Here is a 20,703-nt window from a genome sequence, read left to right on the forward strand (position 1 = left end):
ATGTATTTTAAAGCAGAAAATGCTCAAACAGCCTGTGTCGTCACGTGCGTATATTTCTATGGACTTGCGTTTGGCATTTTATGCATTTGTATGAATTTGCCACATGTTTCACAACTGAATAGCTTCTCGCCTATGTGCGTGCGTGCATGGCCCTGCACATTTATGCCGTCCGTCGTGACAGGCCATGTTCCACAGACACTACGAGTGTGAGGCTCCGAACCAAAAGCCACTCGAACATGCAAATTGAGACCACTGCTGTAACCGAACGACTTGCTGCAGGTTCCGCAACTGAGCGGCTTTTCACCGACGCGGGTCAGAACCTGAACAGCCAAGTGGTGGCAGCGACTGAAGGGTCTACCGCAGGACCAACGACGAAACCACGACACAGGTCTTGACTCTTGCTTTTGGATGACATCTTAGGCGTGTGCTGCTACCGTTGTGGAAGCCGGTGTGAGCAGGCTTAAACGGTTAAGAGGAAAGTGGTCGTCCATGAACACCTCAGCTGTATGGCTTTTCAACCATATTAAGAAAAATACGTTCCTACGCGACCTCGACCATCGAGGGGGCTTTCAAGTGATTCAAGACTAACAGGCTTAATTTGGTGCATGTTTCGATGTGCCGTGGTGACTGTGGTAAAATCACCACAGTTACCAACAGTCATCAGCAGTCGCCAACAGTCACGAAAATTCATAGCTGCCAGGCCTCCGGGCCGGTTCATCTGGAGGGGCCGGCATAGGGCCCACGGTGGATGGGCGCTCGAAGGTGACGTGCTCTCGTACTTTCGTGCCCAGCTCATGATTGCAGGTGTACCCATGACGGGGTTTGCTAACGGTAACAGTGTTTTATAATACTTTTTACTGCGCATAAGTGAAGGATGAAATGCAGCGTGCTGTTTTCGGCCTCCATGTTTCAGATGACATGAGGTAACTGAACAAAAAGGTGGTCTGTGCGTGCGTGCTTCCGTGCTGCAGCTGTATTAGGAAGGCGCCGTAGAAGCACATTCGTCGCAATGGCCGGATCACTGGCAAGATTGGCCCGTGCCTGAGGGGAAAGTATTGCCAGCGTGCAATTTAATGGTAGCCATACAATCAGGCGATACGAGGTCACCTCGCGCGATAAGAGGCCAGTAAAAAAATGCGCGCAATAAGAGGCCAGTAATTCATAGCAATTAAGATCAGTGAAAGAGTCTATCGTCCATACAGCGGTGAAATCATTCAGAACGGTGAGCAATAATTAAGCACGAAATGCGTGGTCGGTACAGGAAAAGAACATTCACCCTCAAAAAACACTGCCAGACAGAGATACCGCTTGGAAAAAACAATGCAAAGGGACTGCCTCGTAAAATAAGACACACATTCACCAGCCTGGTTCGCTGCATTAAACACTACATAAGTCAAAGATCTAGAAAGAGCATAATATGTACATGACTCGATCTAGCGCACCGCGGGGTCTGCTCATCTCCAAGCTGGCCCGCACGCACACATGGGTAAATACAACGGCAGCGGCCAGCTCAACACCAACGCTCCATATTTAAAGCATGGAACCGGTTAGTTCAGGGGCGAAACCGGAGAGCTCAAAACCGGCTACTTCAGGGGCGAAACCGGAGAGCTCAAAACCGGTCAATTCAGCGGGCGACCGGCGAGCTCAAAAGGGTGAGACCAGATAATGGTCGATCCAACATCCCGTCCAGCAAACACAAAGCTGGCTGGACGCGGAGTGTGGACTGACACGTATCCAGGGCCACAAAGCGTCTCGACGCTATCGGCAGTCAGTTGCTCTGAAACAGGCTGATTATCGGTTTTCTAAGGTGACTAGATGGAGAGTCATGATTAGCGTAATAGGTCCGAATTGTAATGGGCAATTTTGATTCAACGGGAAGCGCCTCGACGTGGCTCAGTGGCGATTAAGGGTTTGTGACGACGGCTGAGGAGCGTGGCGCGCGCGGCCCATGGCCCGCTGACGGCGGCGGTGGCCAGCCTCGCGCGCGGCCCATGGCCCGCTGACGGTGGCGGCGGCCAGCCTCGCGCGCGGCCCGTGGTCCGGCAGGTGGGGATGGCCAGCCTCACGCGCGGCCCATGGTCCGGCAGGTGGGGATGGCCAGCCTCGCGCGCGGCCCATGGTCCGGCGGGTGGGGATGGCCAGCCTCACGCGCGGCCCATGGTCCGACAGGTGGGGATGGCCAGCTTCGCGCGCGGCCCATGGTCCGGCAGGTGGGGATGGCCAGCCTCGCGCGCGGCCCATGGTCCGGCAGGTGGGGATGGCCAGCCTCACGCGCGGCCCATGGTCCGACAGGTGGGGATGGCCAGCCTCGCGCGCGGCCAATGGTCCGGCAGGTGGGGATGGCCAGCCTCGCGCGCGGCCCATGGTCCGGTGGAGGCGGCGACCAGCCTCGCGCGCAGCCCATGGTCCGGTAGGTGGCGAAGCCAACGCACGACGCCGATTCGAGCGGCGATCGACGATCGATATCAATCGCAGCTACTTGAACCAACCGAGGCAGTCAAAGCTCTCGATGGCGTGGCGGCTTTTGAGCATGCCGAGCGTGGTCGGAGGCGTGGCAGTGGTGGCGGCAGCTGTCAGAATAGAACATTTCCCATAACGGGCTCAGTGAATGGCATTGCATTAAGACATAAAGAAATGAAACTTGTATAGCTGCATGGCCTTCCATTCATGTACCTCACATTGTTTGAAAACTCACTGCGTTTTGGGTCCTGAGCCTTCCTTTCTCATTCTACTTTTGCTGTTTGCTGACCATACCATGGTGTAATTGTCTTTTTCACCGGAAGCACAAGAAAACATTTGTCACTGTCGTACACGCAAGAGTGCGCGTAATCCCGGGTGGATCGCCACCTTAGCACTGAAAGTCCCTCCCGCTACCGGACTCAAGAGCTGCCTTTCCTCATGCCTTCAGCCAGAAATATGAAACCGTCTGCAAAAAGATGCTTAGGAAATGCCTGAAAACTATCACCTACTGAGGATGTTCCGGAGAAACTAGCGTAAAAAACGAGCAAGGGGGAATTCCTCGCGTAAAACAACATTCTGTGTGTAAAAAGGGAAAAGAGTAACCTTTTCTTAATGCATACGTAAGCGAGATCCCAAGCAAATGTGCTGTGACGATCAATCTCCCAACAGACCCTGTACGAAGGGGATGTAACTGATGGTCGGTACAGCTATCGTTCATCGGAGAAGTACCCTCGGGATTTCAGTGATGAAGGAGTGAGTGTAGGCGATGCAATGCATCAATAGCCCACCATGTGGAGTCATTACCTCAAGTGCAAGGACAATGCTATTTTACAGCTCTGTCTTAACTAGATGGCTTGTGCAGGAAAGTGGCAACGATAGCAGCTCTCACAGGATTGAAGCGTCTGTGATATGTTGGAGTGGTTCATAGCCATGGCCCCATATTTCCCATGGGCATAACGATTCATATGATGAGCAGTAACTCAGGAGCTCGGTGTAAAAGAAAGAGCAATGAATGCATGGAGACCGTAGCTGTGAGCACCTAAAAATGAAACGTTCTCTGACCTTAAGTGCCTTTCAATAAGTTAAGCGACAGAAAGATATCTGCTGTTTGTACCAGAACAGGATCGGTATGCTTCAAAGAAAAATGCAGCCATCGCGGTAGATGGAGTAGGTCATCTGCCCGGAGTTAAGTGTCCTAGAACAAAAGTACGAATCTACGTAATTCCAAGTTGCATCGCACTGAGCGATGATCGATCATAGATCTAGAAACAACTAAGTCCGACTGATGCGCCAAATTCATGAGTGAATTTTAAAATCGCAAGACCAGACAAAACTGCTCTGTTCCCCGCTCGTTTGTCTACAGGACACAATTTGGGAGTGCGGAGCCGGCATTGTCACGTTATGAAACTGGGTCTTGTTGGTGCGGCCTGCCCTCCGGCGAACCGCCGCGCAGCCTGCGCCTGGTTCCGCCTCTGCGCCTGGCTCCGCCTTTGCGCCGCCTGCCGGCCGGGGGACGCGGGACAAGAGAGCCCACCTCGGCAGAGGCGTCCTCCTCCGGGCCGAGCGAGGTCGCCCTGGGCTTGTCCTCCCCCGGACCGAGCGAGGCCGCCCTGGGCCTGTCCTCCTCCGGGCCGAGCGAGGTCGCCCTGGGCCTGTCCTCCTCCGGGCCGAGCGAGGTCGCCCGGGGCCTGTCCTCCTCCGGGCCGAACGAGGCCGCCCTGGGCCTGTCCTCCTTCGGGCCGAGCGAGGCCGCACTGGTCCTGTCCTCCTCCGGGCCGAGCGAGGCCGCCCTGGGCCTGTCCTCCTCCGGGCCGAGCGAGGTCGCCCTGGGCTTGCCCTCCCCCGGACCGAGCGAGGCCGCCCTGGGCCTGTCCTCCTCCGGGCCGAGCGAGGTCGCCCTGGGCCTGTCCTCCTCCGGGCCGAGCGAGGCCGCCCTAGGCCCGTCCCGTCAGCCCGGTCCGTCTGCTCCCCGGCGGTCTGCGCGTCATGGCAACGCTTGCGGCCGTCCCTGGACTGGAGAGCGCTGTAACTTTTTGGAAGGGCTGCTGGCGTCAGGTGAGGCATCTCCTGAGGGAGGGAAGCGTTGAGCACTACTTGCTGAGAGTGTATTGACAACATTTGGGCGAGTCCCGGTGTGCATTGTCTAGGTGGGTGTAAGCGCGGTCAAAGTTTCACCAAAGTTCCTCCAAATCCCCAGGTTCAATCTGATTTTGGCAAGTTCCAGTGCTCGTAGCAACCCTTCAACCAGCCCAACTTCGCTGCAGTGTATGGAAACGATAGGCTATTGACCAGACACGCAGCAGAATTCCTTGCGGGGGGGGGGGACAGGCTCGGTAAGCGTACATCAAGCCGATTTTTTATTTTCTGTCGGGAACCATCCATGGTCAAATATGGAACCACTGGAAATGATATGCTATCTGGATGCCATCCATATAGATGGCATTATGGACGGCTGGTGAGCAAAATGCAGGTGAATGCAACAGCTTTGTGCGCCCGCGCAATACAACAACTTTAAAATATAGAGGTGGGCATAAAAAGCAGGAAAATGTGTGATGAACTTTGCTTGAAACATGCTTCGACAATGCTCTGGATGGTAACACCGAAGTGTTGGAGCTGGGGCCTTCAGGAAAGGACTTCTTCAATACGGCTAGAAGCTTGGTGTTCGGCAGACCGGGTGAGTATTGCATTATTGCGACGGTTCCCTTAAAGGGAGTGTTCGATATTTATATGAGGTTTTGAACTGGAATAGCCATCTTGAAGTCCTTTCGGTGTCATTCATAGTCTGCCCCTCGTAAGACCTAAGCCACTCTAGTTTCTGAACCACAGGCCCGTGAAAATGGGGAGTGGTGTATCAAGGAGAATATTTCAAAACCACCTTGGCGTTCATGACATCATAATAACGTCATTTAAATTCTGCCCTTGCATAAACCATGCGGCGACCAGAGCCAAAAATAGGCTGTCGTGGCTTCCACATCTGACGTTCACGACCGCCATTTTTAGATCTAACGACCGTCAATTGGCTTTCAGTCAATGATGTACATGGTACGATGACGTAATCAAACCATGACCCATTGAAGAGCATGTCTATTAAACAGAGAATTGTGCTGTCAGAGCAGTCTTCTCCGCTTACAAAGTATCCCAATAATTATAACTAAACTTGTTTCATCATACCTGATGCTTATTTCAATATCTTCAAAAGAGAAACGTTTCCTTTAATTTTCTGATCGGATGTTGTCCGAAGTGATAACGCGCAGCACGCGAGGGACACTATTACAAAACCTCGGGCGAATTACAACATGCTTGCATGGGCGCGTGATATAAACTTATTTTCGTGGGTCAGAATTCCAGGAAGGTGACTGAAATATCTGATTAAAGATCGGAGTAATGCTCCCGCATGGCTGTGTTCCTCAGCCGCGGCCGGGGTCGGCACTACCCCACTCAGGCCCGAAATATCTGATTAAAGATCGGAGTAATGCTTCCGCTTGGCTGTGTTTGTCAGCCGCGGCCGGGTTCCACATTAACCCACTCGTGCCAGACGACGGGTGTCGGTCAGCCAACGTCTGTTGACTCGTCGTTGTAATCAGGGGTCGTCTATTACACCGTTCCAGACGCAGCCGCGGCCATCAAGCCCAATGCGTTGGCGCTGTTGACTTCAGACAAGGGGCTGCAGAATTCCATCTCTGGTTAATCTTCCTGTACATTGGGCACGGACATCAATAACTTTTCATTAGTGGCAGTGCTGGTAATGCACTATAAGTGGTAGTGCTATTAGCCGAAATAGCATCGCAGTGCTTCTGTGCTACGCCCACAATTATTGTTTTGTCATTACGTCATTGTTTTGCCTATGAAATAGCCCACGCTGGCACTCGGTGTGTTTTACTTTAATTCTTTTTTGTGACAAACATTATGCCGACGTTTGTCGGTGCTGCCAAACATTGGCATTCCGATCGTAGGTAGGCACGGGATTGACCGCAGATTACATAATATCCACATCTTTTCTATCTCTGCAACCTGCATCCCATTAACCAGTTAACATCGGCCATAACTGGAAGGCATTCGTTCGTCACATTGTAACGCGCCAAAGTTGGACGGCGTATCAAAAACTTGTAATCTGGGAGGACATCTGAACACGATAGATCATGCTGTTTCAGCATGTACCTTTGAGCTAAGCTGCTCAGTTGAAAACAAGGTTTCATATCCGCTGTGTGGTAGGTGTGTGGGTACCTGCATCTGGTGACACAAGCGCATCACTTTTGAGGCGAACTGATATTGATCCGTACAGTGATGTGCAGTCGTTCTTACCCAGTCGCTGATTTCCGGTCCTGGCAAAGTCCGGATGGACTTCTTGCGTTCTTGTTGGACATGACGTAAGAAGGCTGCAAGAAGGCTGCTCGCATCATCTCTTTCTGGCCTCTCCAGTTACCACTAACCACCCACCTTGTCGTTCCACGTCAGATCGCACAAGATACGGTCGATTCCTTTCGAATTTGATTGGGTTCGGTACGCTCCTGGTTTTTCGAAAGGAGGGGGAGGGGGTCAAAAGACAAATCCTCAGGCGAGAACATGGGCGAACTGGTTATTACACGGGAAGAATGATATTTTGATCTCTCTAGGGAGGATGAGGGCTGATGTGTTCCTTTCGGGGAAAATGGGCGACCAATGTCGGTAAGCATGGCAAATGAGCCGAAAATGGTTCTCGCGACTTGGCCAAGCCAAGGGACATTCCGGGATCATAGGGAAACAATCATTCATCAATGTCACCTGCGCTATTGGCCATTCAAATGGCGAAGGCTACCTTTCTGTAACACCAAAACACCGAGCTGTGGGCTTTTGAACCGTGCAGCATCTGTAAAAAGTTGTGACCTGTATTGACCTCTATCTGACTTCAGTGATCACCTATAATTGGTTCCCGGTAGCTGTTTTTGGATACGTGCTTTAAGCGTTCCAAATATCATCAAAATCAGATGTGACAAGTTGGGCCATATCTTGTGCAGTTTACCATGCAATAGCCCTCGTACCAACCGTTAGCTTTTAATTGTTTACATCTGTTATGATTGTTTTGCCTACCACTTTCGAGTGCTCGGTTTCCCTGATATTTCTCATGCGGAGCCTCTCACTTGTATTTCCGTTTTCTCACTGATTTAATGTACTGTATTAGCTATTACTCAGGATGTGGTCGGCAAAAGTCTTGGTAATGTTACGGATGTACGCAAAATAGAAGAAACACTCCTACAGCCCTGGAAATATGCACCTATTATGTATAGATCTTAATTCTATATCTGCATGTGCCTCTAGGATTGGCGATGGAAAATAGGATGTAGCGTGATATTTGGAAACAAATCATATAGCCGGTCACAAAATTCTGAAATCAGAGATTTCCTCGCTATGTAATCGGCAACCTGATCAATTTCATCGCCTGCATGGACATCAAACACGTTTTTGTCCGACGCGGTACGGCAGCAACGTAAAACTGTATGCATTGCTCTCAGTTGGGCTTTGTTGTGCAGACTTTGTTTTAGCCGTACTGAATTCGCCGCTTTCATAAATCAGGTCGAAGAGTGTTCGATACGAGCCGCTGCCATCTCACTGGCCAAGAATGGTGGAGCAGTATCACTCCGGCCGCGCGTGATCGGCTGATGGTGGAGCAGTATCACTCCGGCCGCGCGTGATCGGCTGATGGTGGAGCAGTATCACTCCGGCCGCGCGTGATCGGCTCATGGCGGAGCAGTGTCACTCCCGCCACACGTGATCGGCTCATGGTGGAGCGGTTTCACTCCGGCCGTACGTGATCGGCTCATGGTGGAGCAGTATCATTCCGGCCACACGTGATCGGCTCAGTTGTCCACTGCCGATCGCCGTCCAACTGCGAGGCCGTGCGCGCGCCAGCGATGCCCCTAAAATAATTATGTAAAAAACACAGCTTGGCTCTGAAACGAAGAAACCTTGATATTGTATTGCTATTGCTGTGTGTTTTATGTCATATACGGTCACCTCAGGATCCTACCATGACATGCCCCATGTTACTGTGAGGCGCTCTGATTGTTAAAACGTCCGCAGTGAATGAGCCAGACAGCCTGAAGGCTTCAGCGCAGTTGCATGGCGCGCCAGGAAGCTAGACGGAAAAACGCTCTTTTGTTACGGGTCGCGTCAGCGTCCTTTCAGGGCGCGAGGTAGTCTTTCACGGTGAGAGGTGGTCTTTCAGGGCGAGAGATGGTCTTTCAGGGGGGGAGGTAGTCTGTGTACCGCTCAGCCAACCAGCTTGGTTCCAACCCAATATTTATCCTCTCCCGTGAGACTACTCGTCTCAAAAGGATCCTGAAGCCTGTGGCAACGTTCGGTATGTAGGCAGTTTTCCGATCGTGCTCGGCAGGGCATGAGCACTGGCGCCAGATCGGTTACTTTGCCGGGTTGGCTCGTCCTAATATGCGACTAATCACGACTCGTCAGTGCCCCGTTAACCGTTTCTTCGACGCGGCACCGCAAAGTAGCTGGGCCTACCGCACATCACTACAGCTGCAGAAGCGCATTCCTTCTTTCAGATTAAATCCGAATCTATGAATGAATGCATGCATTTCTGGGATCACAGCTAACGCTAAGCAGTGCCTGCTGTGTGAACCCTCACCCCAGCCATCCGATTGCGCAATTCCATCTCAACGGCAAAAAGTTTGTGGCGAAAAGTTAGTATACCGCAGTGCTCGGCACGGTCCGCCCTGCCCTCTGACGCCATCTGACGGCTGTCACGAGCCGCAGGCCATGCCTTTCGAGGGCAAATAACGAGCGCCTAAAGCGACTCGAACCCACCCCGCCACGGGTGGGCGGATCGGAAAGCAGGCACTCTAAACAGCTGAGTCACCGGGACGGACATCAGCCTTTGTCCCCCAGGATGCTCTGTGGAGCCAACCATGGACCATGGCCTGATGACTCCAAGGACAGCTGCGAGGCCATGGTTGGGTAGGGCCACAACTTATCAGAGCCGTCATAGATAAGTCGTCCCGCGAACATGCGGAAAACCTGACAGGGCTCACAAAGTCTCTTGCGAGGGAATCCGCACATCATGAGATGAAGTCTGATCAGGGGCGCCTGTCTTCAGATGCGCCCTCGTTCTGCTGTGGGTCTTGCAGTTTCCAGCGTTCCAATCAGGAGAATCTCGCAGAACATCCGAAAAGTCAGCACCAACACAACACACTTGTCTCGGCTTCACGTGGTCAGTGCCAGCACGACAGCGAAGACTCGGAGCGCAGATTCTGTGGACAATCACGCAGTGAAAGACTCGAAGGTCAACGTCTGGATGCCACTCCTGTAACTGAGGAGACCTACAGATGTCACGTCAGCGGGAAGACATTCAGCCAGAACCTCTCGCTGTAACTGAGAAGACCTACAGGTGTCACGTCAGCGGGAAGACACTCAGCCAGAACCCCTCGCTAGTGATGACACTCCTGTAACTGAGAAGACCTACAGGTGTCACGTCAGCGAGAAGACATTCAGCCAGAACCCCTCGCTAGTGTTGCATGTCATCAGCCACACTGCCCGAGGCGGGACCTTTCCCATGTAAAACATTTGGAAGACTTTTCGCCACGAAGAATGAAATCGACGCCCCTGCCTGCATTCACACAGGAAAAAGAGCGTTTGAGTGTGATTTTTGTGGCAAACTTTGCGGAGCGAAGAGCAATTTGGTAAGGCACGCTCGAGCCCACCCTGATCACAAGCCTCTTACTTGCAGCGTTTGCGAGAGATCATTTGCGGAGAGAGCGCGGCTGACTGGCCACAGCCTGACCTGACCTGACCCACACGGTAGGAGGCCGTTCAACTGTGACGTCTGTGGGAGATCAGTCAGGACCCGCCAACAGTCAGCCATCCATCTCAAGGCCCACATTAGGGCGAAGCCGTGCACTTGTAACGTTTGTGGGAAGCCGTTCCCTCTGAACAGCAGTCTCGTGTTGCACACTCGGACCCACACCGACGAAAAACCGTTTGAATGTGAGGTCTGTGGGAAGTTTTTCGCTAACAAAAGCAGCCTCATGCAGCATACGCGGACTCACACCGGTGAGAAACTGTGCGGCTGTGAAGTTTGTGGCGGGGTGTTCAGTCACCATAGGGACTTAAGGGGTCATGCTCTTATCCACACCGGTGAGAAACCGTACGGCTGTGAAGTTTGTGGCGAGGTGTTCAGTCACCATAGGGACTTAAGGGATCATGCTCTTATCCACACCGATGAGAAACCGTACGGCTGTGAAGTTTGTGGCGAGGTGTTCAGTCACCATAGGGACTTAAGGGGTCATGCTCTTATCCACACCGGTGAGAAGCCGTTTAAATGTGACGTGTGTGACAGATGGCTCATAGACAGCGGTCAGTTCAAAACCCATGTCATATCAGGTCAGTTCAAAACCCATGTCATGACCCACACTGGAGAAAGGCCGTTCATCTGCTAAGTCTGTGGGAAGTCGCTCCGTCGAAGGAATGTTCTGGCATGTTCTGTTCTGCGTGTTCATGTTCTGTTCTGCATATTCATGTTCTGCTCTACATGTTCATGTTCTGTTCTGCATGTTCATGTTCTGTTCTGCATGTGCTGTTCATGTTCTGTTCTGCATGTTCATGTTCTGTTCTGCATGCTCATGTTCTGTTCTGCATGTTCATGTTCTGTTCATGTTCTGCATGTTCTCACACACGCCGGTGAGAACCCGTTTAGCCCTCAGATTTGTGGCAAATCGGCTAGCCTTCGTTGCCAATTGGTCGAGCAGTTCCTGGTCGACCCCCGGTGAGGCACCTTCTCATTGTTAAGTGCCTGAAAAGCTGCTTGCTCACAGAAACAGCCTTGAAACCCACACTCAGGCTCACTCCGGTGAGAAACCCGCTCTGACTCACTCCGGTGAGAAGCCGTTCCGCTGCACAGTCTGTAGCAGGCCGTTCCGAGCTCGTGGCCAGTTACGTGAGCACGACCGGATTCGCGCCGCTCAGAGGCCATTCAGTTGTGAGCTCTGTGGCCAGACGTTCAGGCTTCGAAAGCAGTTAGGCGCAGGTGATCAGAGCCACACAGGCAAGAAGCCATTTCATTGTGAAGCTTGCGGCATGGCCTCCAGGGAGCGCTTTCGGTTAGACAGACATGCTTTGACCCACACTGGATTGAAGCCGTTCTTTTGCGAAGTCTGTGGGAAGTCGTTGCGTCCGAGCAATATTATTGCGCTGCACGTTCGGGCACACGCTGGAGAAATGCTATTTAGTCGTGACGTATGTGGTAAACTGTTCAGTGTTCGTGGCTAGTTCGACGAACATGTTCGGACCCACAACGGGGAAGACCCGTTCCGATATGAAGCCTGTGACACGTCGTTTATCAGTCGCAACAGTTGTACCACGCATGTGAGGACCCACACTGGCGAGGAGCCGTCTAGTTTCGACCCCTGCGAGGCTGCGTTCTGGACTCGCCAGCATTTTAAGTGTTACCCGAAGACCCGCGCTGGAGTCAAGTCCGCGTTCACTCATAGAGTTGTGGGAAGGCGTTCTGCTATACGAGCAGCTTTGTGGTACACGCCCGGATCCACACCGGAAAGACGCCGCTGACTCTGGATGATCCTCCCACCGCCATTATAAAAATTTATGTTGGATTGCATCTATATTTCATGGCTTATGGACTCCTTAAAGTCATTAACATCGTCAGGCATGCAAACCAGGCGCAAAAACACCATGCCATGCATTGTTCAGTTTGCCGGAGCGTCTCGAATTCCTGTTTATTTTCGGTGAAGTGAAACAGGTTCCATTTAAGCTTGTAGAATGCGTGCAAGATAAAGCACTCTCAATACAAGGGCATCTCTAAACAACGAGACATAATTTCGTGCATTCAACGTGGCTGTGACAAGGTTTAAGGTACACAATGTGCACAGGTATTTGCTTATTCAGATAATGCTGCACATGCAAGGTGGGTATCATTGTCATCCACATATATCATGAGACTTCATTGCAAGTCACACCTACCACTTTATTGCCTGCACACCAGAGTTGTGCGGCCATATAAAGACAGTAAACCTCCCACGTCCATCTGCCGGTTAATCACGCCCGCAATATATGCGCCTTTTAGGATCTTGAGCTGGTCATTCTTGCTAGTATATTCGGCCCCGCAGGTCGTGCTATCGATCCTGATGTTCAGGGTGAGCTATGGCCCAGACGTTACTCCAATATGCCTTAATGGAGCACCGGTCGGCGGGTGCATGGGCTACGGCGATGTGTGATCGTTGTGGTATGAGTTGTTGGAGATGAGTTCTGAGTGTTCATACATGCCTAATGTGGTGTCATCGTAACAAATGCCTCCTTTGCTCATAAAACATTTCTGACACGGCCGTGCTGACATGCTGACATCTTTGTCGAGACACCCCCCGCACACACACAACCGTGTGTGTGCAATGACACACGACCCACAAGCAAACCAACAGATATGTGTCATTGTTTCATAATGCTTAATAGATATGACGAAGTCATGTTATATAGGGATGACCTTTTGTGAAGGTATGCAGAGCACAGTTCTGAAATCTAGTGCGAAATTGGTCCGGCCCAATATACTACAAATGAGAGCCAACATTGGTGCATCACAATTCAAACGGATGCTCTCGCATGGGGTAGGGGTCAGGCTTTGCAAGAAATTTTCCCGTCCGGACAGATTTACCCAAACGCTACCAAAAGCGACCATGCAAATTCCGAAACGTGGGGCCTATGAAGATCGTGCCCCACACGAGGCTCAGCAAAACTGTTATGCAGCAGTCGATTGGCAGGATTCAGGTAATCTATCCTTGCGTTTGAAGAAAGAGCCCACCGATGAGGAATACACCAGAGAAATGCCAGGGTCTAAACCATTATGTGCACACTGCCTACATGATGGTGTCAGTGGCGTACCCTATTCACTGCATGCTGGTGTTATGCCATCACGCGGTGCACGCCTAACACATGATGGTGTCAGTGGCGTACCCTCTACACCGCATGATGGTGTTAAGCCATCATGCGGTGTACACTGTACGTGTGTTTTATGCCGAACAAGGCAGTTGTCAGCTGTGAAGCGCCTCTCGGTCTGATATAAGAAGCATAAGCTTATCGGCACATGTTTGGGTGTATTAAATTCATATGAATATATATATATATATATATATATATATATATATATATATATGCACATATATATATATATATATATATATATATATATATATATATATATATGCGTGTGTACCGCAAGATCAACTTTGCCCTAAACTTACATTAAATAAACTGGCAAAATCATGCGGGAAATGACTGCATGAAATAAATCGCAGACGCTTTTCATTTTACAATGGTTCAGTAACTGTTTTAAACGGAAAGAGTTCATAATTTTGTCAGAGCTTTTATCTGGGTTGAACGGAGATAGCAAGAATCCTGCGAATGTAGATTGAAGATTGCAATGGATCAACGAATTGTGTTAACACGGCCAAGCCATGTTTGTCTGGGTATGTTCAACAATCGGTCAGAAGTGATTCGTGGTAAAACTTATGTAACGCAGTTTTGAACGTGCGCGCCCTCGTATAATGGTAAAAGACTCGACGCCAGGCGTTGCAGTCTCCTCAGGCCGCGCGGGTCGGCCTCGCGGCTCACACCAGGCCGTGGCCAACACGTGGACGAAAATGGTAACGCATCTGAAAGTAGTACCTTTAAACGCTTTTGTTCACCAAATAGTACATTTAGAAGGCAGTCTCGGCGCATATTTCACACGCGCGAGTTTTAGACCGATGGTAACAACGGCTTGGCCCTTAAAGCAGCGCGGAGTTGTGCTGGAATCTGGTCGCTGAGTCGCGAAGCGGACTCTGGAACTGGAAGAGTGGAGTAAAATATTTTATTGCCGTACTGTTGTAACAGCTTATCTGTCCAGAGGACATCCTCAAAATTGTATAAGAATTGTCCAATGTAACCTTTGAAATGCACGAAGTAATCTTAAAAGACAATTAGAAGCAATATTTTGCACGATGGTCATTGTTGCGCGCCCTGGGCCCGCCCCCTGGCGTTACTTGCAGTGGGCAACGCCGCTCGGTTTTGCGAAAGTTGCGACCCAAGCCGGTGCTCTCCTTGGTCCTCGGGATTACGGGCGTGTCATCGGGGCTTTATGGCGCTCTCAGCTGCTGAGGCTACATGGCGCCGTCAGCGTCTCACCCCAGCGGGGAGGGCGGGCACCACGGGGAATCGGGCCCCGTACCTGTGGTTTCCCACGCGTGCAGTGGTTAATGCAGGCGCGTTAACCACTACACTAGCGGTACCCAGCGCGCAGGCTCAAACCTTTTGATGTTATGTGTTTCACTAGTCGATTCTGTTAAATGCTGAACGTTCTCAAGGAAATGACCTTGTGCGTTCTGAACTCATTTCGACTCATTCCGTTCAACACGAATGAAACCTCTTATTTCTTTCCGGTAAAGCGGCCCCCTCGAGTACAACACTACGGGGTACATCGGTCAAGGGATGCAGGATCATTCTGTCCCACCGCGGTGTGTTTACCGGCCGTCATTCTGGCGCCGCGGGGCGGCATCCCCTGACCGAACCGGAGGCCCTCAGAGAGATACCTCATATCATATTGGTCCGCTCCCTTACACGGGAGACCTTCTGACCCGTGCAGCTGAACCTCGTTCGGGGCATGAACTGTCATTAACGCAACAACATCCCTGCTCGCCGCAGGTGGCCAAATCATTGGCACATAGACTCGAGCCGGTCTTGACGGGCCCATACCGGGATGGGGATTGAGGCCCACCGTACGGCACTGGGGCCCTGACCTGCACAGGAGTCTTCTATTGCCTCAATGCGAGCACTCATCATAGGTTCATGTTTCCTCCAGTTGTCAGAGGACCCCGACCAACCCAAAAGGCCCTCTGACATTCGGGCTCCCGTCCACGTTCCTGTTGAACATATCTTCCCCTGACCGACTCGAGGCCCCTTGTTGAAGCAGAACGCCCTGTTTGGCACTGGACACCTGAACGGTAAAGGAGCCCGACCAATATAGATCGCGGGCCCGGTCTAATCCCCGCTTGGGAAATGGGCCCCCAAAGCTCGGACCAGTAAGGAGCCGACTGTTCGTTGTTCATGATCTCGGGTCGAAATAGAGGAACGCTCTGTCTCAGGGGTCCCTATCGGTACAAGAGATCATCTTACTGGCATTTGAGGTCACGGCGCTATGAGCGGGGGTCCTTAATGTGACCTACAGTCAGCCCTCAGGACTCCTTAGCCATCACATAGGGCCCTTGATCTTCGGTCTCGAGAGACCCCTCGGCTCTTCTTCGGACCTTTTAAAACACCGCTCCGACTCGGGACCACTTGCCACCACAAGACCCCTGTCCGACATTGCCGCCCCTAACCGACACAGGAGCCCCTCATTGTGTCAGGAACCTCAAACATTGCAAATCGCGAACCCCGGCCTCGTTTCTGCTTGGGTAATGGGTCTCAGGGGCTCAGACGGACATGGAGCCGACTGTTCGGTGTTCGTGGTCTCTAACCGACTCAGACACCCGCATTGTCTCATGGGTTTCTAAAACCGTGCAAGAGGACCTCTGACTGATATCTAGGGTCACTTCCCTACTGACTGCGATTCTTTACGTGATCTACAACCAGTCTTTCTGGTCATTATAACCACCAACTGGGCCTTCGATCATCGTTTTCGGTGGGTCGTTCGGGCCCCTTTTCGGGCCTTATCAAACACTGCCCCTGGTCGGCGAGGGGCCCCTTGCGAGCATAGAACCCTTTGTTAGACACTTAAGGTCCCTAACAGATACGGAGGACCCGACCATTGCAATGTACTGATCCCAGCTCTGTAGCTGAATGGTAAGTGGGCGCTCAGGTCAATACCGATACGGAGCCGACTGCGAGGTACTGGTAGTGCCTGACCAACAATATCGCCCATATCGACTCAGAGGCTCCCCGATCGGCGCAAAGGGCCCTCTAACCGTTACTTGAGGGCCCGTCTTCGCAGGTCGGGGCCCCTAAAATAAGAATCGGATCAGCCCTTTCTACCCTTAGGCCATCCAATCAGACCCTTGATTGCCGGACCCGTGGCCCCTATAGGCTTTTCGTGCCCCCTCGAGTACTGCCTCTGTCGGACTAGGGGGCCCCTTGACAATATAGGGTCACTGTTATGCGCTGTGGGGCCCGAGCAATATAAATCGCCGGTTCTGGTTATATCCCTGCTTGGGGGGCGGGCCCTCAGGCCCATGCCGCCACGGAGCCGACTGTATGTTACTGGTGGAGTCTGACCGAAATATAGGTCTTTATCGACTCAGTGAGCCCTGATAAGCGCAAGGCCTCTGGTTAGTATTTGAGTGCCCGGCCCTTCTGGCCGGAGCCCCTAAATGAGACCTCTGACTGGCTTTTCGGGCGCTTAAAGGGAATGTTCCACATTTGAAGATATTGAGGTAGGCATCAGATATTACTTGTCTCTATAAGTAAGCTTTCAATGTTAAAATACGACCCTAAATAGCAAAGGTTCAAAGTTTGTAAAAATGCATCCCATTACGTTTTTCTTTGATTGCGCCATGGAATGGTTTTGTGCAATACCTGGCAGCATCTGGCAGCCAGACTTGAAGGATACCTCGAAACACACGAAAGCTGACGTCGACCGGCCATTCCGGTCGCGGGGGCTGTGTCGAGCGGTGGATTAATGCGTGGTTTGTTTGTGGATTTTTTTGTCTTGGTGTTGGCCATAAGAAAAGCTTTGGTGGACTGTTTGGCATACACAGCGTAGTGATTGCCGGCTTTTATGACGGATTGTTAATATCAAAGCACGATATGCTGTGCTGCTGCTGTTGCTGCTATGCTGTTGTGATCTTGTCAATACTTTATTGTCGACCCATCATTGCCTGCGGCGCGGTAGTCCTGACACTGATGTTATGTGATGTGCACAGTAGTTGCAGTCTTTGTTGTTTGCAACTGGAAATGAAGTGTCATGCGAAAATGAATAAATTTACAATGTCGCTATGAATTGATTGCCGAAGTATTGCTATTACTATGGTAAAAATGGTAATGTTGGGCTACCAAAAATGCTTTGTGTTGCTTAGGATGATTTATGTAATTAATATCTAGCCCTGATATAACCATTGTGGTGCAATGACATTCTTGTTTCCGATAGTCCTTTGGCATTGTTAAATCAGTTGTTACCAGTCATTCATAAAGGTATAAGCTTCTGTCTCATAGGCTTGACATATAGTAGTCAACCAATGTGGAACACAGTGCAATTGTACGGGTTAACAGTTGTGGCACTACCTCAGTGCTGTACTGTGGCGAGACATAATGAACAATGATATAGTTTTTGTGCTGTGATCCATGCTGCCTTCGTAATAAATTCCATCATGAAAAGATGGGTCAAGTATTCTCATTTGTATTGACTCCCCATCTGACGTACGACTGACCAAAAACACGTGATGCAATATATAATCACTTTCAGCAAAGCAGGCAACAAATAAATGACATCACTTGCTTAACCTGTTTTGGAAATTAAAAAATGTAGCTTAGAAAGATGCAAACACATCTTCCACTTCCACAGCGATGCAACACGCTGCAGCCACCAGGCTGCTTTACTAAAAAATAACAGGAAATGACAATGCAAACACGTGGACCTTGCACAAGGCTGGAGACATAACAAGTGCATGTAGTTGTGGTTGGATGGGCAAAATTTAAGATAGTGATGAAGCTGCCAGTGCACACAAGGCTCATGATAAAACAATGATAAATGCTATGCAATACACCAACAGCAATACTTTTCCACCTATCTCAGCACCTTTCTTTCTTGATGACTCAGGAGCAATGCCCACCTGCGTACCAAATTTGTGAAGACATTACAGTGCGCATCAGTAATAATACAACTCTAGAGTTTCAGAATTCTTTGGGGAAAGACAATTTTGCAAAGCGATATCATTTGGGCAATTACTAAGCATTTGCATTGATGAGCTGCTTGCACCAAGCCCTACTGCCAAAATGAATTGCTGATATAATGACACGCAATGAATTAATTAGGGGAAAACGGGGCAAAATGAGGCACCCTTATAAAACGGATCCTCGCGAATTCGGCTGTTAGAGGTGGCGCCAGCGGAAATCAATGGTTTAAACCAAAGCTTCTCTGACAGGGGACGGAAATGATGTGCACCGGGCCTTTCCGTCGGCGGCCGTCGTTGGAGGACGTGAGTTTCCGCTTTCCATTTTTTGTTAATGTTTTTATGGTGATTTGAACGTTGTTTATTCTACGACTATAATGAATCGTGAATGCAAAGTTGCTGCGCTTTGATGGTGTATGCATGAAGATTCCTTGTGAGCAATTGTGATTTTTTTCGGGCCAGTTTTCGTTGCTTGTCGAATCATGTTGTGTTGTTAGCGTCCATGGGACAGAATGGTTGGGGCAAAATGGGCACTCGGGGGGAAAATAGGATACAAAATGTCCCGTTTTGCCCCACCTGAACTATGACAATCGCAAGAAAAGTTTGACTTAAATAAGCCATGAACACAATGTTTCAATGGCAGTAGCAGGCACATGAGTAGAGCCCGAAAAAGTGAATCGATGCTGTTTCAGTTCTATGATTAAATAGTCGTCGAACTACGGCGTCAAACTGGGAATGTGCGGGGTTGCGATTTGTCGTTTATGATTTATTGAAAGTGCGCATGTCATAGCTCTATACTTGTCGTTCCTTTTAGGTCTAATTTATTGTAATAATGTTGTTTAACAAAGCTTATTTGTAAACATAAGAATTGTAAGTACCTTCCTGTGATGACTTGCTTCAGTATCACGCATTCGCCCATCTCTTTGATAGCCTCTATAACTTACTTGTTGGTCAGCAGACCAGCAAAGACTTCCGACCGACTCGTTATGAAAAAAGTATCTTAAAAAGTAACTTAGGCTATGAAAAAGGTGAAAAGTTAATGCATTTTTGGTCGTTATCGCATAAAACTCACCGTACATTTCACACTTTCCCATACATTTAAAGGGTGCATTTCTCGGCATGCACGGGCACTGGCGTAAGTACTAACGCATAGGTATTCTGTCTTACAGAAGTGGCGCAAAAAAGAAATTTACGTTTTCTTGTCTCTGCTTACGGCCAAGACCCAGAAAAATGTAAAAAGTTTTAATATTTATTTATCATGTTGTGCCCAGAAACGCTGCTAACTCCAATAAACCGGGAAAAGCCTTACATTCCGTTTAAACATATACGATTCAATGTTTTGTTTTTGAGTTATTAAATAGTTCAACGGTTTCTTGTACCTTAAACATTAGGACTGACTTGTTGTATAGCATTACATAGAATGTGTTTCATCATATCGCCCTTAATATTAAACGTAGCCAATTTAACACAAGAAGTGAAATGCGCTATAACCAACTAGTTATAGGCATGCAGTTAGGTATTTCGCTTTGATAGTTGTACTTAATTTGTCATAGCAGGTAAACGTTTTCCTGGTTTATAAAAGGAAATATAGGTACATTGACGGGTCCAGGGGTGGGTAGGAAGGGGGGGGGAGGCTTTAGGGGCAAATGACCCTCCCAAATCTATTCAACGTTCAAGCTGAAGTTCTTTTTTACAGAGGAGCTACTTCGTCAGACGGAGAATAGTTCGAGATTACAAGAGAAAAACCGATCGGCAATCCTGGAAACAATATACAATGGCAAGGGACATGCACGCATTCAATGTGGGAAAAATGTCCTCCAAAGAAGCGGCAGGCCGCTTTCTGGTCCCGAAGTCGACTCTCGACAGACGGCTGAAAAAGGCACGGGCAATGCCAATAACAGAGGTAACAGAGAAGGTCCTGGGTCGACACAAACCTGTTTTTACGGAAGCTCAGGAGTGATATTTGGTGTAGCACATAATGGAGCTCCAAAACCGGATGTTCGGAATAGTGTTGACTGACCCCAAGAATTTCGCATATGAGTTCGCAGACAGAAACAAAATCACTTACCCATTCAGCACGGCGACGAAAATGACAGAGGAGGCATGGATACGGTGCTTCCGCAAGAAGAACCCCACGGTCTCACTAAGGACACCAGAGGCCACAAGCATTGCTCGCGCCGCGGCGTTCAACTCAGTCAATGTCAACGCGTTCTTCGACAACCTTGAAGCGCCGATGGATTCTGCCCAGTTCGGTTGCACACGCATCTACGACATGGATGAAACGGGCTTCAACACGGTCGCAACACAACAAGAGAAGGTGTTGGCGAGAAAAGGGTACAATCAGGTACGCCAACTGACATCTGCGGAACGAGGCACGCTGGTTACCGGG

General features: G+C 50.1%; 1 protein-coding gene across 1 annotated transcript; it reads right to left on the reverse strand.

Moving 5' to 3' along the window:
- Positions 1–2,144: 2,144 nt before the first annotated feature.
- LOC119110659 (putative protein FAM47C) lies at positions 2,145–8,274 on the reverse strand. The gene is made up of 3 exons (XM_037234592.1): positions 8,246–8,274; positions 3,995–4,394; positions 2,145–2,225 (listed from the first exon to the last, which is right to left on the reverse strand). Exons 1-3 carry the CDS (start codon positions 8,272–8,274, stop codon positions 2,145–2,147), a joined length of 510 nt encoding a protein of 169 aa, XP_037090487.1.
- Between the last annotated feature and the right edge of the window lie 12,429 nt (positions 8,275–20,703).

The sequence above is a fragment of the Pollicipes pollicipes genome, unplaced genomic scaffold (genome assembly GCF_011947565.3).
Source record: "Pollicipes pollicipes isolate AB1234 unplaced genomic scaffold, Ppol_2.1 Scaffold_1600;HRSCAF=1878_pilon_pilon_pilon, whole genome shotgun sequence".
Lineage (NCBI taxonomy): Eukaryota > Metazoa > Arthropoda > Thecostraca > Pollicipedomorpha > Pollicipedidae > Pollicipes > Pollicipes pollicipes.